The sequence below is a fragment of the Hippoglossus stenolepis genome, chromosome 7, assembly GCF_022539355.2.
Source record: "Hippoglossus stenolepis isolate QCI-W04-F060 chromosome 7, HSTE1.2, whole genome shotgun sequence".
NCBI lineage: Eukaryota > Metazoa > Chordata > Actinopteri > Pleuronectiformes > Pleuronectidae > Hippoglossus > Hippoglossus stenolepis.
In genome coordinates this window covers 13460705-13478314 of record NC_061489.1, presented here as the reverse complement: position 1 = coordinate 13478314, position 17610 = coordinate 13460705, and the positions used below count along the sequence as shown (strand labels likewise).

The 17610-nt window shown below is 42.1% G+C and overlaps 1 protein-coding gene across 2 annotated transcripts in view; it reads right to left on the bottom strand.

Moving 5' to 3' along the window:
- Nucleotides 1-6468: 6468 nt before the first annotated feature.
- macrod1 (mono-ADP ribosylhydrolase 1) overlaps nt 6469-17610 on the bottom strand; it is a 113330-nt gene continuing 102188 nt past the window's right edge. Inside the window, exons 8-11 of one of the 2 annotated variants that reach the window (XM_035161927.2) lie at nt 17350-17423; nt 13646-13727; nt 10934-10963; nt 6469-6888 (exon numbers count right to left, since the gene is read on the bottom strand). In XM_035161927.2, coding sequence (XP_035017818.1) covers nt 10959-10963; nt 13646-13727; nt 17350-17423 — 161 coding nt within the window. In that variant the 3' untranslated portion in view covers nt 6469-6888; nt 10934-10958. The remainder of the gene's footprint in view (nt 6889-10933; nt 10964-13645; nt 13728-17349; nt 17424-17610) is intronic. The other variant, XM_035161925.2, reaches the window with a different exon arrangement.

Genomic DNA, 17610 nt, shown 5'->3' with positions numbered 1-17610 from the left:
CAGGGGAGACACATCGCACACAGACACACAACGAGGAATCACAATTTAAAAGTTGAACAGTAGATAGTCTGTGGCAACAACTATTAAGAAAACAAGTCGCTTTAGTAACCTATGAGGACGAAAATAAAAAAAACACTGTGGATAATTAATTGTGAAAACTTTGATTATCTCCCGACTGTTAGTAAGTAACAGCAGCAGCTGCAGGTTGAGACAAAGTTATTGGATATATCAGCATGGAATATGAGATCGGCATTCATGTTCCCCTGAGGATGAACTGTAATAACCTTAATGATCCCTTAAGTGCCATCAAGTTAAAAAGTCAAATGGATGGAGGGATGTTCCTTCCTTCCTTCTACCGTTTGTTTGTTCCTCCCTCCCTTGTTCCTTCATTCATTAGTTCGTTCCATCCATCCTTCCTTCCTACTTCCTTTCTTCCTTCCCTTCCTCTCTTCCTCCCTTCCAAATCAAGTTAAGGATTTGTGTGTTGCCTACATCCTCTCCTCTGTTTGTCAATACAGCTCTCCACTGTGGGATAGTAAGGATTTAAGAGGCACCATGTGTCCCCTATTGATTTTCCCAAAAAGGCCGCACCAATTCCCTGCTCAAAACAAGGCTGCCCTTCCCCGTAGCCTCGACAGATTGATTTTGTATCTCAGCCGTGAGGACTTGAGGGGCAATCCCTCTGATTCTGCCTCCTCGCACTGTCACTCTGACGGACAATTTCCCTCTTCATCCCTACCGCACCCCGTCTCTCCTCTTTCTCCTTCCATTAAAGGACTCTTCTACCTCTACACTCTAACTTCTCTCTGTCCACCCCCCCCCCCTGCCTCTCTTTCGCCCTGACAGGCTTTCAGACAGTAAATCAGAGACATTGATCCAGCGCAGAGCCCAAGTGTCCTGGATTCTGCTAAAGAGCCATTTTCATTTCACAAGCAGTTTACTGGCCTCGCTGCCCCCCCACCCCGTAAACATCACCCTCCTCCCTCTTCTCTCGCTCTCTCCATCATGGCCTCATCCATACACATCACCCGACTCACCTAACAGCCAGATCCTCATCTCCTCTGAGTGCCGCCCGCTATTTGCTTCCCACTTTTTGCTGCCGACTCTTGATTTTCTTTCGCAGAGAAATACTTTGAAAGCCTTGCAACATTTCACTAATACACACTGATTGCACACACATGCCTGTAACCTGCACCTGCATTCTTCCACAACCATTACAATGTATTTACATATAAATGTGACATGGCAGTGGTAGCAAATTCCTTTGACGTGCACTGGCTGCAGTGTTAAATATACCAGGGAGAAAAATTCAAACTGTGGCCGCTGTTTCTCTTTGTGTCGGTTGCATCTTGACATAAAATTAGACTTATTGTGCTCATAAAACTCATATCCCACCTTGGTATAGTTAATGACATTCAGTTTAGCGTGAGCTACCTTTGTTTGCCCTAATCCACCTTTTATAACCAACACAAGTGGCAGGGACAACACCTTACCTTATAAAACACTTGATGCAAAGCCTCGTTTTTATTTTCCATCTTAACTGAGTGACAACATGAAGGGAGTTCTTTTATATGAATGATTTTCATGTGCTGTCTGTAAGGGATTCAAAAATGTTTTGTTGATTGTAACAGTGGTTTGTTACAATCAAACAAACCAGCTCCTTTAAATGAGCTAAATTGATTGTGTTAGTGTAACATTGGGTTTTGTGTAGCTGGACAGTAACTGTGAGAGGTTTGTTGACCCTTCTTCTGTTCTTCTGAATTTTCCTGATGATGGTGACTTGGGATAACAATAAGAATCTTAAACGTGGTTTGAACATTACAACATGAATGAGGAATATATGTGTGTTCGCTGATGTGATGAGACACTGTACAGTTCAGTTAGATGCCGCTGACATTTATTCTTAAGTGGCAGCCACACAGCAAAGTGATATGTGCGTGTCCATGTTGCGTTATTGAAGAGGGACAACAAAGCTGTCAGAGCAAACAAGGTTCCTGACGGTCGCTCAACATACTCATTACCTCAATAGCTCGGCCTGGTTGCTGACAGGACAGTAAGTTCTCACTGAAAAAGAAAATCAACTCAGCTGGAGCTTTTACTCCAACAGAGGAGGTTAAATAGATTGAATGGTGCAGCACATCTTATATTCTGCAACCACTTCCTCCAACGCACTGTAAAGTCACATGCATCCTTTTTTTTCCTCCACCAAGGAGGTTACGTTTTCGTCTCTGGTTGTTAGTTAGTTGGCAGGATTACGCAAAAACTACTGATTTTCATGCAATGTTGTGGAGGGGTGGGGCCTGAACCAAGGAAGAATCCATTACATTTTCTGGATCGTGGGGCAGATCCAGGAATTTCTTTTCACTTTCTTAAACATTGCGAGATTAGACGCTGAGAATATTTATAATAATTAATGGAGCTTGACTGGAAAAAAATCGTGTATAAAAAGGGAACTGATATTTATGAGTGTTAAATGATCTAGTAAATTTAAAAAACGTTTTTTAAGGGGACTGTTCTACAATCCACTGTGGAATTATCAAAGTCAACTTTATTGTCAATTCTGCCATATGTACAGGACATAGACGGGATGCTGTTTCTCTCTGATCCCCGGTGTAAACATATAAGTGGACAGAACAGAAACAGAATATATAAGTATGCAACATATTAAGTACTCAAAACATAGTACGCAGTACAATGCGGCCATAAGGGTGGATAGGATGAGAGTAGTGCAAACTGGAATAGTGTAAAAATATAATTATTAGCAGTAATTAAAAAAGAAAGAGAAAAGAACAGAAACACTTCATAAACACGATAGACAATATTCAAGACACCACTGAGTATAAATCTCACTGCGGACACTTAATCAAATGGTGCAATGTAAACACAGCAAACGTAGACAGTGATTCCAGCTCTTAAGAGGACAAGCTGTGCCAAAACATTGATCTTTAAAATAAAAAGGCTGCATCTGAATTATTAAAATGTGCAGCTCTCCACTCTTTTATTTTCGCCCATAAATTTTGTCCAACGACAAGAGATGAGAGAAGGTGACAATCACCCAACACTGAGTGATTAGAATGGCTGCTGTCAGGTAGAACCAAACTTTCATTATGAAGTAAAACCCATATATATAAATCTTTATTTACCCGGCACATGCACTCAGAGAGATTTGTGTCACCTTATGTGATGCACATCACAAAACCTGCATATAAACAAATTGGCTTATCACACTGTGATTAACTGCACTTTCCAGGCCTGTACAGAGACAGAATAATGAACAGCACATCCGGAGGGCTTAGCACAATCGAAACCTTTAGGTAAAAATTGCAAAAGCAGAAAATCCCCCTCATTTTATATGTAGGAGCATCTCAGCCACACCTGAAAAATACCGGATGTGAATAAGAGCCATTTAGAATAAAACGCCACGATGAAAACGCAGTAAAGGACAGACGAACAACTTCAAGTTTATTCCACGTCTTCCCTGCCGGAAGAAACTCGAGCAGAACAGCAACAATTATGTTCAAGTGCCAAGAAAATGTTGACAACGCAGTAACCTGTTAAACTGCGGCGAACCAAGTCAGCAACATCAACCTGAAATAAATTGGTCATCAAACACCGGAGAGTTCGACCCCCTTCACATGCTGTTAGATGAACAAGCAGCTGACATTTTTCAGCACACACTTTCTACCCTGTCCCTCACACACACTTCCACAGCCGTTTGCACACAGCACTTTTGGCCATTGAAGGTATTATAAGGTACAGACACACATTCGCTCGCACGCACACGGGTGTGTTGGTGGGCCGAGAGCAGCGAGCAATTTCCAGGGCCAACAGGATTATCAGTGTATGTTCAGGAAGATGGCAGGGAATCAGCCTTCAAGTTAACGCAACCGTTAGCGTAATTGGTCTTCATCTGTCATCTCAAACAGAGCTGTGGACTGTTTTAGAGAGGAGGACAGAGGGAGGGAGGGGGGAGGGGGGGAGAGATTACTGATGGGACAGTGATGAAAACTGGTCGGAGGATAATGAGTCTCGTTGTCTTTTCATCCTCTCATCCTCTGTCTCCCCCATCTCTCTCATTATTCAGAGTGACTCGTCAGAGTTGCTTCACAGTCTGCTGCTTATTAAAAAACCCACAGTGCCTTTAGATGAGTTCATCAGGCTCTCCAGCCCTCTTTTTCCCTCCATCCCTTCATCCTCCCGCCAGCTCTGCATCCTCTCATCCCCACCTTTTTTCTCCTCTTCCTCTCTCTCAGTTTGAACATCCTTCCTCTCTCTGTCTCTGTGTCCCTCTCTCTTCCATCTGTTTATTTTTTCCCACTGTTCCTGTAGCGTAAAAACAGCAAGAAAGAGATATGAGGAGTGGGAGGAGGAAGAGGAGGAGGAAGAGGAGGGAGGAAGGAGAAAAAACAGACATGGAGGGAATCAAAGAGCTCAGGAGAGGAAAAGACAATCCCCTTTGTGACAGATGAAGCTTTTATACAAAAAAGGAGGCTTCTCCCAATTTCCTGTTGATATTCTTTGTAGTTTGTCCCCCGAACACCCCTCTGCTTCCCGCGGCCTAGCTCTCCACCTCCCTCCTCCCCGTGCGTCTGTGCCGCCGTGGCAGATTGTTTGGAATCAATAAAGATGGCTGTTGGCAGATGAAAGTCATGGGGCGGGAAGGTGGCTCGCTAAACACTCATTTCGCTTCACACAAATCACTGCCTGCATCCCGCCGACATGTGACGGCTACATCCTGCAACCAACAATTAAAAAGTCATACAGATGCGCTGTGGGGAGAAGCATGATAGCGGCTGCATAAACACACATATGGTGTGTTGTGACAAGCAGGCAGGCAGCCGCAGTGGATGGGATTTGGACAGCATGCAGACAATAAGGATATAAAGGAGGGAAAAAAGAGGGAGAAGGGGGAGGATTGATGGAGGTTGTTAAAAATGAACAGGTGCTGCAGTCATCCCAAAAATAAAGTCAAGCTATCAAAGTGAAAGACAGTAAAATGATAGTGCTGGAAGGAGAAGTGTTCAGATCCTTAACTCTAGTAAAAGTAGTAACGCTAATACATGACTGCTAATATCTGCATTCTCATTATTATTTAATATCAGTCGATTATATTTAGAGGATATAAACAATCTTTTTACAGTAACAACCTGGGACACACTTCAGAATTACGGCCTCAATCTGCAGCTCACCTCGGCATTACAAAGAATTATAGTGAGTTTCATTTCATCCTGTCCGAGCACAGATTTACCGTGTTGCCTCAATCTCATTATTGACTCTACATACTCTCCACAGGCAGCTGTTTTTAGTGAGAACACTCGAACAAACGTGCTGTAAACAACCTGCTCAGGACCAAACAGCAGACAGACAGTGACCAGCTGGTGAACATAGTGGAGCATTTAGCAGCTAAAGAGCCGGAGATCTCCCTGAAGGCTAGAGACAAAAATAAAGAGCTAATACAGAGAGATGACTGGACTGTTAGAGTTGCTCTGTTAGATGTAATCATAAGACATTAAGACATAAGGATTCTAAAAGAAAAGGGGGCTGTGCGGTGGTGCAGGGATCAGCCTCACAGCAAGATATCCCAGTTGAGCGGGGATCTCTTCCAGTGTCCGTGTGGGTTTTCCTCGGGTACACCAGCTTCCTCCCACAGTCCAAAGACCTGCCGACTGAGGTGGGGTTGATTGGAGGCTCTAAATTGACTGTATATGTAAATGTGAGTATGAATGATTGTTGATCTCTGTATATTGTCCCTGTTGCTCCGCCTCTCACCCAGTGTCAGCTGGGACTGCAACCATCCTTAAGAGGACAGAGTGGATGGATGAGGGAAAGGGCTCACTGATAATTCAGTATTATTGCTTTTTACTTACCTTCAGTGGAATCGACAATGTAAACAGTTTCTATCATCATTCTGACAGTCAAACTTTATTATAAATAAAAGTGTTACCTAAGTTCTAGATTTACACAGAAAACTGTTTAGTCTTTTCTTTCTCTTACTGCCTTATTTATTCACCTATTTGTCGAATTATGGCACATTAATATTGGAAACCACTAAACACAATATAAATATATTGTATATTGACAGTCTTACCGATGCTACCACTGGGTATTCTCTACACATTGCAGAAGCAGATCTCAATCTTCAAAGTAAATAGTAACTATGGTTGTCAGGTAGATACAGTGCTGTTAAATGTTCAGTATTTTCCTCTAAATTATAAAAGGTAGAAGTATAAGAGAAGCATAAAATAGAAATACTCAATAACTACTTCAAAATTGTACTGAAGTCAGTACTGGAGTAAATGTACTTTTCCATCCCTGCTGACAGATAAACACAGTCCCTCTTTCTCCTTCACATACAGACATGAGGAAACAGGCAAGGAAATATTCATGTGAAGTTTTCCCTTGTGACACTCAGCTCACTGATTCATACCTCATGCATGTCGAGAAATAATCAATTCTCACACATCAGAAGCCTGTGGAATTCATTTTAATAAGCTTTTGTCAGATGCACTCACAGTGAAATCCAGATTTTCAAAAAGCACACAGGGCAAAGAACTCAGGTTGTAAAGCAACTGATTTCAGAGAATAAGGGTCAAGTTAAGAGTTCAGCTGAGGATATATCAGCGTCATTTCACACTTTAGTGGAAAGAAACAGAGGAATTTTTCAAAATCTGCAGGGAGGCCGATGTGCATGTAGACACAGAGTGACATTAACCTTCAAAATCAAGAATCAACCATTTAGCAGTTGTCTTCCGGCTGAGGAAGGTCTTGATATGCGTCAACGGTGAGGAGGAGGAATCTGGATGTGGAGCGTAGCGGTGTGTATCCAAGGCAACAAAATCTGACAAATCCACTCTCAGAGTTTACTCTTGACAGTGGCTTCCTTGGGAGCTGAGAAAGAGAGAGAGAGAGAGAGAGAGAGAGAGAGGATGAAAAGTAAAACCGGGGAAGAGTGCATTTCACCTTGGTCATACAGCGGTTAACAACAGTCTGGCTATTGGAGCGCCTGGTTGCTTCAGAGGGATCTGTTAGTGAGGAGTAGTCACCCCCAGTCCAATATGGCTGAAGTCACTTTTCAAAACATGCAAAAACACACGCACACACGCACACATCAGTAACAGCCAGTGTGGAGTGTGTAGTGCCAGGTGTTGGAGACACAGAAGGTTTATAGCCGCGACTTGGAGGCCCGCCTGCAGCAGCTCTGTCACACAGACAGACAGTTCCGGTCCATCTACCAGCCAAGCACCGCTACTGCTCGCTCACTGCTGCTACAAAATCTGCTGCACGTCCATTAGACGAGAAAGACACAAGAAAGACCGTGAGCGAGCAACAACTTTATCTTTTTAAAGTGACACACCTGCTTTTGTGGAAAAGAATCTCTTTTTAGTCAAACAAGCCAGTGGGAAGGATAAACGTGCTGATTCATGCTTACATTTCATATGTTGACTTTTTGCCTCATCACAGAGGTAAGAAAACTGACCAAGCACCTCTAAAGCTGGGTGGTTTATTATTCATTACATAAAATAACTTTACAAACTGACCATGAAATCAAGCTAATGTTATGCATGAGCCTGTAGAGCAGCATTAATTGAATATTTTAGCCGGCTGAGGGCAGAGGAACAAGCTGTAAACACAAACTGATTTATTATGACCTCATAAAGTCATCGTGGCAAACATGTAAGAAAACAACAGAGCAACATCAACTCTCATTTAGAATCTGGTTCTCAAAAGTAACGTGAGAATAAAATCACACTATTATCAGAAATAAGTCATTTTATAGGTGGGCAGTCAGAAGTCGTCTGCGGAGGAATGTTGAGCATCTCGTTGAGTTATACTTTTGTATCGTTTCACAAATAACAAAATACTTCATCTTTTGTCTCATCAGCACCGAAATGTGAAAGAAACTGTCTATTGTGAAGAAAGAACCACACAGGCCTGGAGGAATCTGCCTCTTTTGTGGAGGGTGTGTGGCAGTGGTCGACTCCGAGGCTATCGGCTGGATTCAGAGGGAGGAACTCTGGCATTCTGTCTGTATGACCTCTCAGTGAGATCATATTTTGGCGACTGGGATCGATGGCAGACTAGGATCGATGGCATCCTTCAGACAATCGCACATCTTACATTACATCCGACTATACCTTGAATAACATTTTTAAACTAACAATTTAGTAGCACTTAAATGGCACTTACTTATAGCACTTTGTAGTTTTGCTTTTTTGAAGAAATTGTACTTTCTTGATTCTTGTTGTTCTGGGTTTGTACCCTCAAGGTTGAATGCACTTATTGTAAGTCGCTTTGGATAAAAGCGTCAGCTCAATGAAATGTAATGTAATGTAATGTAACATCAAAACTATCTCTTCTTTGAAGCTAAATAAAAATCTTTACTTGCATGTGAATGTTCATTTACTTTTTCCAGACTCTGAGGTTCTGTGTAAAACAAGGAACAACAGCTTGTTACATCTGTTCAACTCAGACTCACAGTTGCACATTCTACTGTATTTTAATGTGGGTTGGTGCTTTTTCTTCATCATTGTTTCATTGTTATCAACAAAACACGTCCCATTAAACTCCCAACATACTGTATTTCAATTTTTGTATAAAGCACAGAATATAAGGGCATCACAGTTTGAGATCCCATCAGTGTTAGCGACTGATCTTCCCTGAGGCTCGCATTGAAATAAGAGAGAATTCCTTCCAAAAAAATCCCACTACTGTCTGAAAAAAGATAAAAATATCAAGACTCGTACCCCAGTGTCTGTTTTTAAAGCTCATGTGAGAGATACGGCTGCAAAGTTGTTTGGATTCTTCTCCCTTTTAACATGAAGCTCTTCTCTTCTCTCTCACTCTTCTTGAACTCCTCGTCCGTCTCATACAAGTGAAATATTTGTAATTCTCAGTTTATGGTATGTTTTTGTCTTATATGATTTACTGTGTTGCTCTTTCATGCTGCTGTTGCTTTACACTGCTTCTTTATACACGTATCTGTTGAGCATCATGCATATTAATGTTATACTGAGTGATATATTCTAACCCCGGGGGCATTTCTCTGTTGTATTGACTTTACTGCCACTGAGCCCATGAAATTTCTCCGTTCATTTAAAATTAAACACAACGCTCCGTCCTTTGGTTTCCAGCTCAACCTTGTTTCACTGTGATCGCTTCTGTTGTTGTTGTTGTCGTCGTCGTCAGTAGAGCGAGTGAAGGTATGTCTGGTATAATCTTTGTTGTAAATAATTGTTCTCATTTCATGAATTTATTATTTGTCACATAATGCTGGAGACTGGAGTTAATTAAACTAATAAAGCCTGATTATTGTTACCAGTAGGCAATATGATTATGTTTTTTACCAAGGGAGATGGTGTGTGTGTAAAATAAAAATGCAGGGATGGATTTTCATCAAACTTGGTTGGAATATTACTTGGGAGTGTATCTGCTGTTGACTCACTTTTGGAGCTGATCTGGGACAACACTCCTGCAGGAGAGAACTGAACGCTTGTTGCATGAACGTGCACAGTGAAAGTGGTTTCTATTGAGTTTATGCTAAATCCTGTCTGCCTGCCGAAGACGGTAAAATCTTACCAACGACGCGGGTAGAAATTCTACCAGCGCTGCTGATGGTCAATTAGACTGTGCCAGATGGTCAGTGTTTGTGTGGGAGAGAGACCAAGAGCGTCAGAGAGGCAAAGAGCGCCGTCCTTCTGTTCTTTCGATGCCATTCGGTTTCAACTTTTAAGGATTAACTGGGAACCCCATGATTTAGTTAGCAGCATTAACTACGGGATGCTCATCAGCACACACAAATTGTCTCTCTGCACATGTCTCTCTCTCATAGGGGATGTCGGGATGCCTGAGAGGGGACGGCAAAATCGGCAGGTTGTTTAAGGGGGAAGGTATTTTGGTCGAGGACGGGACGGCATCATACAACATGCCTGATGGTTGTAACTGCATGGTACAGTCTATACAAACTGACAGAGGCAGCTGGCAAAGGCACTAATTCAGTTTTTTTACTAACTGTGTTTTGAGAATAGGAGTTTAAGTGACCAGCTCTGTCTGAAGTTAATGTACAATTCTGATCAAATTAGATGCGGGACTGTGCAGCCACGAGAGAACCTTTCTGAACCTTTTGCTCATCTTGTGTTTATTTCTGTAGCAGCAGATGAAAAAGGATAAGTTCTATGAAAGCAGAAAGCATGAGATGTTTGAAACTCATTCTCTCAAACTGTTCTGAGGCGAGAGGTGAGTTTGATTTATGGCAGTGGTAAAGCGAGACATTAGAGGTTATGGTCTGCAGTTGTAATACCAATGCTTAATTTGAATAATTGAGTGAATGACTGATCAGGCTCAGGAGCCCAGACTGCTTGGCATTATAACGCTATCAATCACCAGCGTAATCAAAACAAATGGGTGAAGTCATCATGTCACAGCTCAAGCCAACATTGAAATTTACGTATTTACCAAACTTCATTTAACCACACAGATCAATCTGCAATGATGGCACACTACTTTCACTTTAGTCCATTTTGAAAAGTAGGTGAGACAGGATGCGCAGATGGAGCCAAGACGCTTGGAGGCTTCAATTGTGGCTGTCATTTCTTTTTCTCCACTTAAACCAGAAACTTTTCACCCTCGGAGGAAAAAGATTTTAACATTTTCGTCCACAGCAGAAGTTTGTAAACTAGCTTGAGGCCAACGGCGTCCATTCAGGAATGCACAGAATGCAAAAAAGCTTTTTTATTTAACTGAGGTGAAAAAAAAAGCTGGCAATTTTTTCCCCCATAATGTGACAAGCGCTTGTAGAAGGAAATGTCAGAGTTTCTCTCTGTCACAAGTCCTTTATATTTCACACAGGAGTTAAAGCTGCCATTCTACTGTCAGATTAATTGTTATTCCCCTTAATAGAGCAAACAATCAATCAAACAATCACTCAATCAGTTACCTGAACAATAAGCTGCTGCCATTGGTCATGCTGAAGGGTGGACACAGAAACGAAAGCAAAACACAGACGACTGGTCAGAATCAACTTTTCCACTTGAAAATAAAGGAAACGGCTGATGCTCAGTACAAGGTCCAAACAGCACTTAAGTCGTTTTCAGACACGAAAACGCAGCAGCAGATTGTCTGACACATTCACAACAGCAGGGAAATGTGACGTCTGGGTAGCACATGCAGGAGGCAGGACATGATGTGGGAATATCGCTGTGGAAATCACATGTTCTTGTTTACAGCCACAAGCCCTCGAATCTCGTTGTCTTTCCAAGTTGACACCTTTGCTGTCATCTTCTACGTGTATGGCACCTCCTCTTCATCCTGACATGTTTGTATTTTTCCAGTTTGGCGTTCGCCGCGCATTAGAGACGTCATCAACACGCTGTGGATTGTATGGATATTTCCCTGCTCTATTCTCACATGGGCTCACGCAGACATTTTACGAAGGGGGCTGGCAGGAAAAGTCCGGGGCAACAGACAGCCCCTCGATCATTTCAGGAAAATGTCCGGACTTCGGTGCATGTCTGAAAACTTACAGCTTACAGTACAGAATAGTTCAGTGTCCTGGGAAACATTTTTCTTGCCTTGGTCCCGAGAGTGAGATGATAAGAAAAACAGCTGAGTGTGGTGATTGTGTGCAGCTTCCCTCAGTTTGCTCCTCACAGTTTTTACATTTTTCCCATCAGGTGTCTGATATACTGATAAAATCCAGCTGTAATGTCATTTACACTGAGCCACATATGTTCTGTTTACACTGATGAGCCAAAACATTAAGACCACCTGCCTAATATGCTGCTGGTCCTCTATGTGCTGCCAGAACAGCTTCGACCTGCCAAGGTATGGACTCAGCTACACCTCTGAAGGTTGAAGGTGCTCGGTTGTATCTGGCACCAGGATGTTAGCAACTACATCCTACAAGTCCTGTAATATGTGAGGTGTCAGAGTCGCTCAGGTCTTTACACCCCCCATCTCCTCTGCATCCACCACAGACTGTAAGAACCGATCATTCACTTATTATATCCCAGAATATGCACTGTTTTTACAAGATAACCACCATTATTTACTTTATCTGAGAGTGAAGGCCATACACTTATAAGGATAGACAACACATGTCCACTTCCTCCAACTATCCAGATATGAAGCCAAAATATCCCGGATACAAACGCTGCCATCTTGCGCGAATGATATCTGAACATTCGGGGGATGATGCCACAGGATAGAGATCCTGCCGACTAAGCTGCCAGTCACGATGTTTCCCCCGTAATAATTAAAACCAAACTTACCAGAAAAATGAGCCCTGGATGACCAAGACATTTTTCACCTTTGTTGAGCCGCCATCATGTCATCCACCTTAATAAACAGTGTCTGGGCGAGACTTTATTTTTTTTTAGGCTCATCTGTGTACGTCTCTCTCTTTGCCAGACTACAAATCGGATGGCATCCATCTTGGTTTTCAAATGCTTCATTTAAATCAGAATGGGTCTCAACTACTGGTAACTACTGAAATCTTCAGATGATGAAACACTTGTGCACTTATCTGTAACAGTGAAAGTTTGAACAGCTATCTATGAACTACTATACAAAACCAATACTAACACATGGATGACTTTACAAAGATGCTCCCTCACCCTGTCAAACATACATTTGCACAATTTAACAAAGTGGCCGAGTACAAAGTTGTAGTGTTTGTGAACAACAAAAATAAACAAGATATAACATGTTAATTAATGACCAGTAAAAGGTGCTGACAGATTATTTATCTAGACTATCAATATGCTACACCCAGCCCTATACTGACCATACTGACATAAATTTGCTGTCATATAATAATATGATAATTATAATAACAAATAAATGTTTAGATCACTATTGAAAATAACAAGTCCTACTAATGTCCCTTAAGCTGGTTATGTGGATATACATTTTTTTTGCACACACTACTTGTGAATGCCTGTAAATGTCAGGTAGGAAGGGTAAGAAATAACTAACTTTAGTTGTGCAATAACTCAAAAAAGATAGAAGTAGATTTTGTAGATTTTTTCCTGTATGTCTCTGAATGAAAAATTCCACAGCATAACTTACATGACAGAGTGTGTGTAGCACAGATTTGCATTTGTCATCGTGTGTTAACTCACAGGAACAAATGTGTGACTCAAAGACGTATTAATCACTGGAATCTATGTTCTGATGAATTAAACTGACTGAATAAATAAAATAATTCATGAGTGAAGTAACAAGGCCGTTTCTCAGTTTGTCAGCTACAGGAGAGACCATTCCAGTAAACAGAAAATATGGATCACAAGTACGATACGTAAGTGTTGTATCTCTAAATGTCCTCACGTGTGAGTGTGTGCTTTTGTGTATTATATTTCATAAGACACATACCTTGTATCCTTTGTGCATGTTTGTGAATGTGTTTATATATATTCTGTGTCTAATGGCCTTGTGCATGTGTGAAAGTACTGAATGAGCAATTAGCACGCAGTGGATGATGCACAATGTTTATCACACCACTGTGTGTGTGTGTGTGTCTCTATAAGCGTGTGCAGTTAAATTGAGCTGGGCTGAGTTGTCCTCACTGTATATAGGCGTGCGTGTGTGTGCGTGTGTGTCCTGCAGTGCATGTGTGCATGTGTGTGTGAGAGAGAGAAAGACAACTCACCAGCAGGGAAGTAGAGCGGGAGGTTCTTCAGATACAGCTCCTTATCCGTCGGCAAAAACACACAGAAGATGACTCTGTCCAGCTGTACACACACACACACACACACACACACACACACACACACACACACACACACACACACACACACACACACACACACACACACACACAACACACACAGAATGACCTTTATTACGAGGAAGCAACAATGTAAAAGTGTGTGACATTGTGCGGCGGTGATACCAGGAGGATGCAGCTAATGCATCAGTCCATTACTCCCCTATTAGCGTCCTATTATAATCATGCCACAACACAGCGCTTACTACACTGAGCAATAGGGACAGAAAGCTGTAGGGTGTGTGCGCGTGTGTGTGTGAGAAAGAGAGGTTGGGGGTGGAGAAAATGAAAGAAAGAGATTAGAGAGAGGGAGGAGTTCAGTGTAGATCTATAAGTACTTGTACTGTATTAGAATGTGTGTCAATGGATGTGTGTTATACCGTGTGTGCGTGCGCCTTTGTGTATTTGGCACAAGGTCCTCGATCTATCTCATTAGTGTGTGAGAAACAAACAGGAGTCGACTCAATCCAGAGCCATGGCATCAAACTCGTCCACCACTGTGAACAAACAAACACACACACACACACACACACACACACACACACACACACACACACACACACACACACACACACACACACACATTTTAACTTCCAAATAATATTAAGTCACTGGGCGAGTGCGTGCAGCTCCTTTATGACAATAAACTTTGTGTTCTTAAGACCCCGGCTCTCTAGTCTATAATATTTACATTATGCTCTGTATATGTGGACATTCAGTAGAGTACATAACAATATATGTCAGAGGATTAAAGCTACAGTAGCTACAGTAAAATAATGCATCCTGGGACATAAGCTCCAACATGTTCTCTTATTTCTCAGACTCTGACAAACATTATTACCACCATGATGTCTCTACAAAGATTTTCCGTTCTGGGCAAGGTAGTACAATTTATAGCCAGGCTGTTTCTATTACTTTCTGCCTGGCGTGGGAGTTAAGGTCTCATTGCTTTCAAAGACATTTCAGCAGCCTGCTTGCCCGCAGCCCGGGTTTTTCAGTCCCAGCTTGTTGCACAATTACGATCACTTGCCAGGATTTGAATGGAGGCTAAAAGGGAGATATGGAAATGTGCAGTAAGTAACTACATCCCCTGGGCTACGGTTCGGAATCTCTAACCTCCACACCAACTTGCCTCCACTTGTGCCATTTTGCAGCCTTTCTCATTCAAAGTAAGGGAAATGCTTGTGAGGGAAGATGCAAAATGACCTCCAGAAAATGGCAGCCGCAGGGAGCTCATTTTGATACCGTTGCAACATGGACCCGGGAGATGGTAAAGTTAGCAACAACCTCAAGTGAATGTAATGTGCTCGCTCACGACTGGCTGTCTTTACGTGAAGCACAGAGGCTGTAAATACTCCTGTCTCGTACAGAAAGTCTGTGTGCAGCAAGTTTCTTTTTCACGTCATGCCTGGTTCACTTTGTATTCACTGACTGTGTGAAGTCGGATGGAGGCAGAAAACATCTCCATCCTGACATGTAATATGTAGGATGTTTACCGTCTTATATGGTTTTTAATAAATGAAAAACGAGTTTATAGCAGAAATAAAACAACTGAGTTCATTCGCAATCTCGCAGACAGTGGTTGAAAAAAAACAAACAATCAAACCACAAGGTCTATTAAGTAGCTGCTTTGGAACTTTCAGTCATAACATAGGATCGTCTTCAGCACACGGGGTTAGAGACGTTTAAATGTCCAAATGTTTCTGAGCCATATTGACCCACAGCTCATATTGAACATCCGAAATTGAAAGTTCACTAACTACTCTCCTGTGACTGACCAAGACGTTTGGAGGTGGTGTCAAATTATTTGCTTTTCCAAAACCACAGACACAGAAATAAAAGTGAAAGGGATGGATTCTATGTTTAATGCAACAGTGGGTTCATTGCAATACACAACGTGAGCTGGAAAAGCTTGCATGAACACCTCATAGACTCCATATAGAGAGTGAAAACAGAACAGCTCCCCAAAAGTGAAGCCAAAACGTCTTAATTGCCCCCTGGTGGCTGGCAGCAGTAGAGGTCATAAACCAGGCCTCATCCATGTTAGTGGATGGGACATGGACCAAACACTGATGTGCGTTTGTTGTTTATTTTTCCAATAAGTTTGGTTTCAATTAGTTATTTGATGCTATAAAAACGAGGTGAAACGTCACGATTGACGACTGAGACTGACTCCTGATTGGTCGAGCGTATGTATCGGCATGAACTCGGTACTACAGCATCATCCCCCGATAACTTTGACGCAGACGCTAGCTCCAAATGAAGTCATTGCCACAAGATGGCAGCGTTCAAATGCGGGATATTTGGTTCCACTTCTGGATAGTGGGATGAAGTGGAGAAGCGTACAGTCTATAGTACAGCTACGGTAAAAACTGAGCTTTAGGATCCTATTTAATTTGAAAACTGATCTCAAACATCATATTTTCTGGTCAACTTTGACTCCAATATGAAAAATATAACTGAATCTCTTGGAGCTGTCTTGGTTATTACTTTCTTGCAGCACTTTGTCACAGCGTTGTTTGTGTTTTATGAATAAATGATTGTGTTTTTATTCCACTTGATGGAGCTTGTTGGCACCTTGCCCCTCCTTCAGTCCATTTTGCGCCTTAGTGTTTCTGCCATTTTCAATTTCATTTTCTACATTACAGCTTTCCAAGCCAGAGCGAGCCCAACAAAACACACTGTTAAAAAAATTGTCAAATTGAAGCAGTTCAATTCAAGTGCAAACGCAATTTCCTCTGGTGAACAGTCTTATTTTATATGCATGCAAATGAAGTAGGTCTCACAATCTCATTTGTTTACAATAAAACTTTCTCCCCCCATAAAGAAAACACAGTGGAGCTATTTCTGAGCCGAACGTAAATAAACGTCTCATTGACTTAAACGGCTTTCTGGTCTTATTTTCAGCCGTTTAAGGCTTGTTGACTGTTGTACTCTATGGTAAATTATGTAATGTTTAATGTTCGTTTACTGAGCTCGCAGATTGCATCAGTCGACTGGCATCGCTGCAGAGGCTCTGGAGACGCCAGCGCTAACAATAACATCGTCAACACCCTCTCTGGGAGGTGATACAGCCCGGTGCTTACAGAGAGAGAGAAAGATTGAAAAGAGCAGTGGGAGGAGACCTCAGAAGAGAGGGAGGAAGAAGGGAGGAGAGTTTAGAGCATGTAAACGACTGATTGGAAACTTTCTTCTTTGTTCCAATCTCCCATCAGCCCCCTTCTCCCCCTCTGTCCCTCCCCTCCAGTCATCTATTCCATCATTTTGTCTTTTCTTTGCTCGCCGTTTCTCCGGAGAGAAAACGTGTGTGTGTGTGTGTGTGTGTTTGTCCCGCAAGGAGCTAATTAAAAAGCAGACTTTGCCATGAGCATGAGAGACAGAACCTGGGAGTGTGTGTTTAAATTTATGTTCAGGTGTGTGAGTGTGTCACCGCGTGTGCGTGTGTTCTCTCAATTCACCCTTCTCCTTGCTCTCACCAGAAAACAAAAACAACAGCTGTGAAAAGGAAAATACCTGGAGGAAATGGTAAGGAAAATTTGCCAATCATGCAGACACAAGCACACAGACGCACACACACATGTACGCACCTTGTCATGATGTGCATCCAGGTACTCCCTCACAGTTGCTAACGCCTCGTGCACAGCCTGTTCAGGTGGATATCCTACAGGAACACACACAACATCAGAAATATACACACGACGGAACAGATGCAGTGACAGATCCGTCTGTTTGCATTCGGTGCTATGCACTGTGTTTTCTTTTTCCATACAGGTATCCGTTCTTCCTGTTATTATTCTGACAGTTGTGTTTTCTCACTTCCTCCCATCCCAACTTGCTTATTCGGGCGA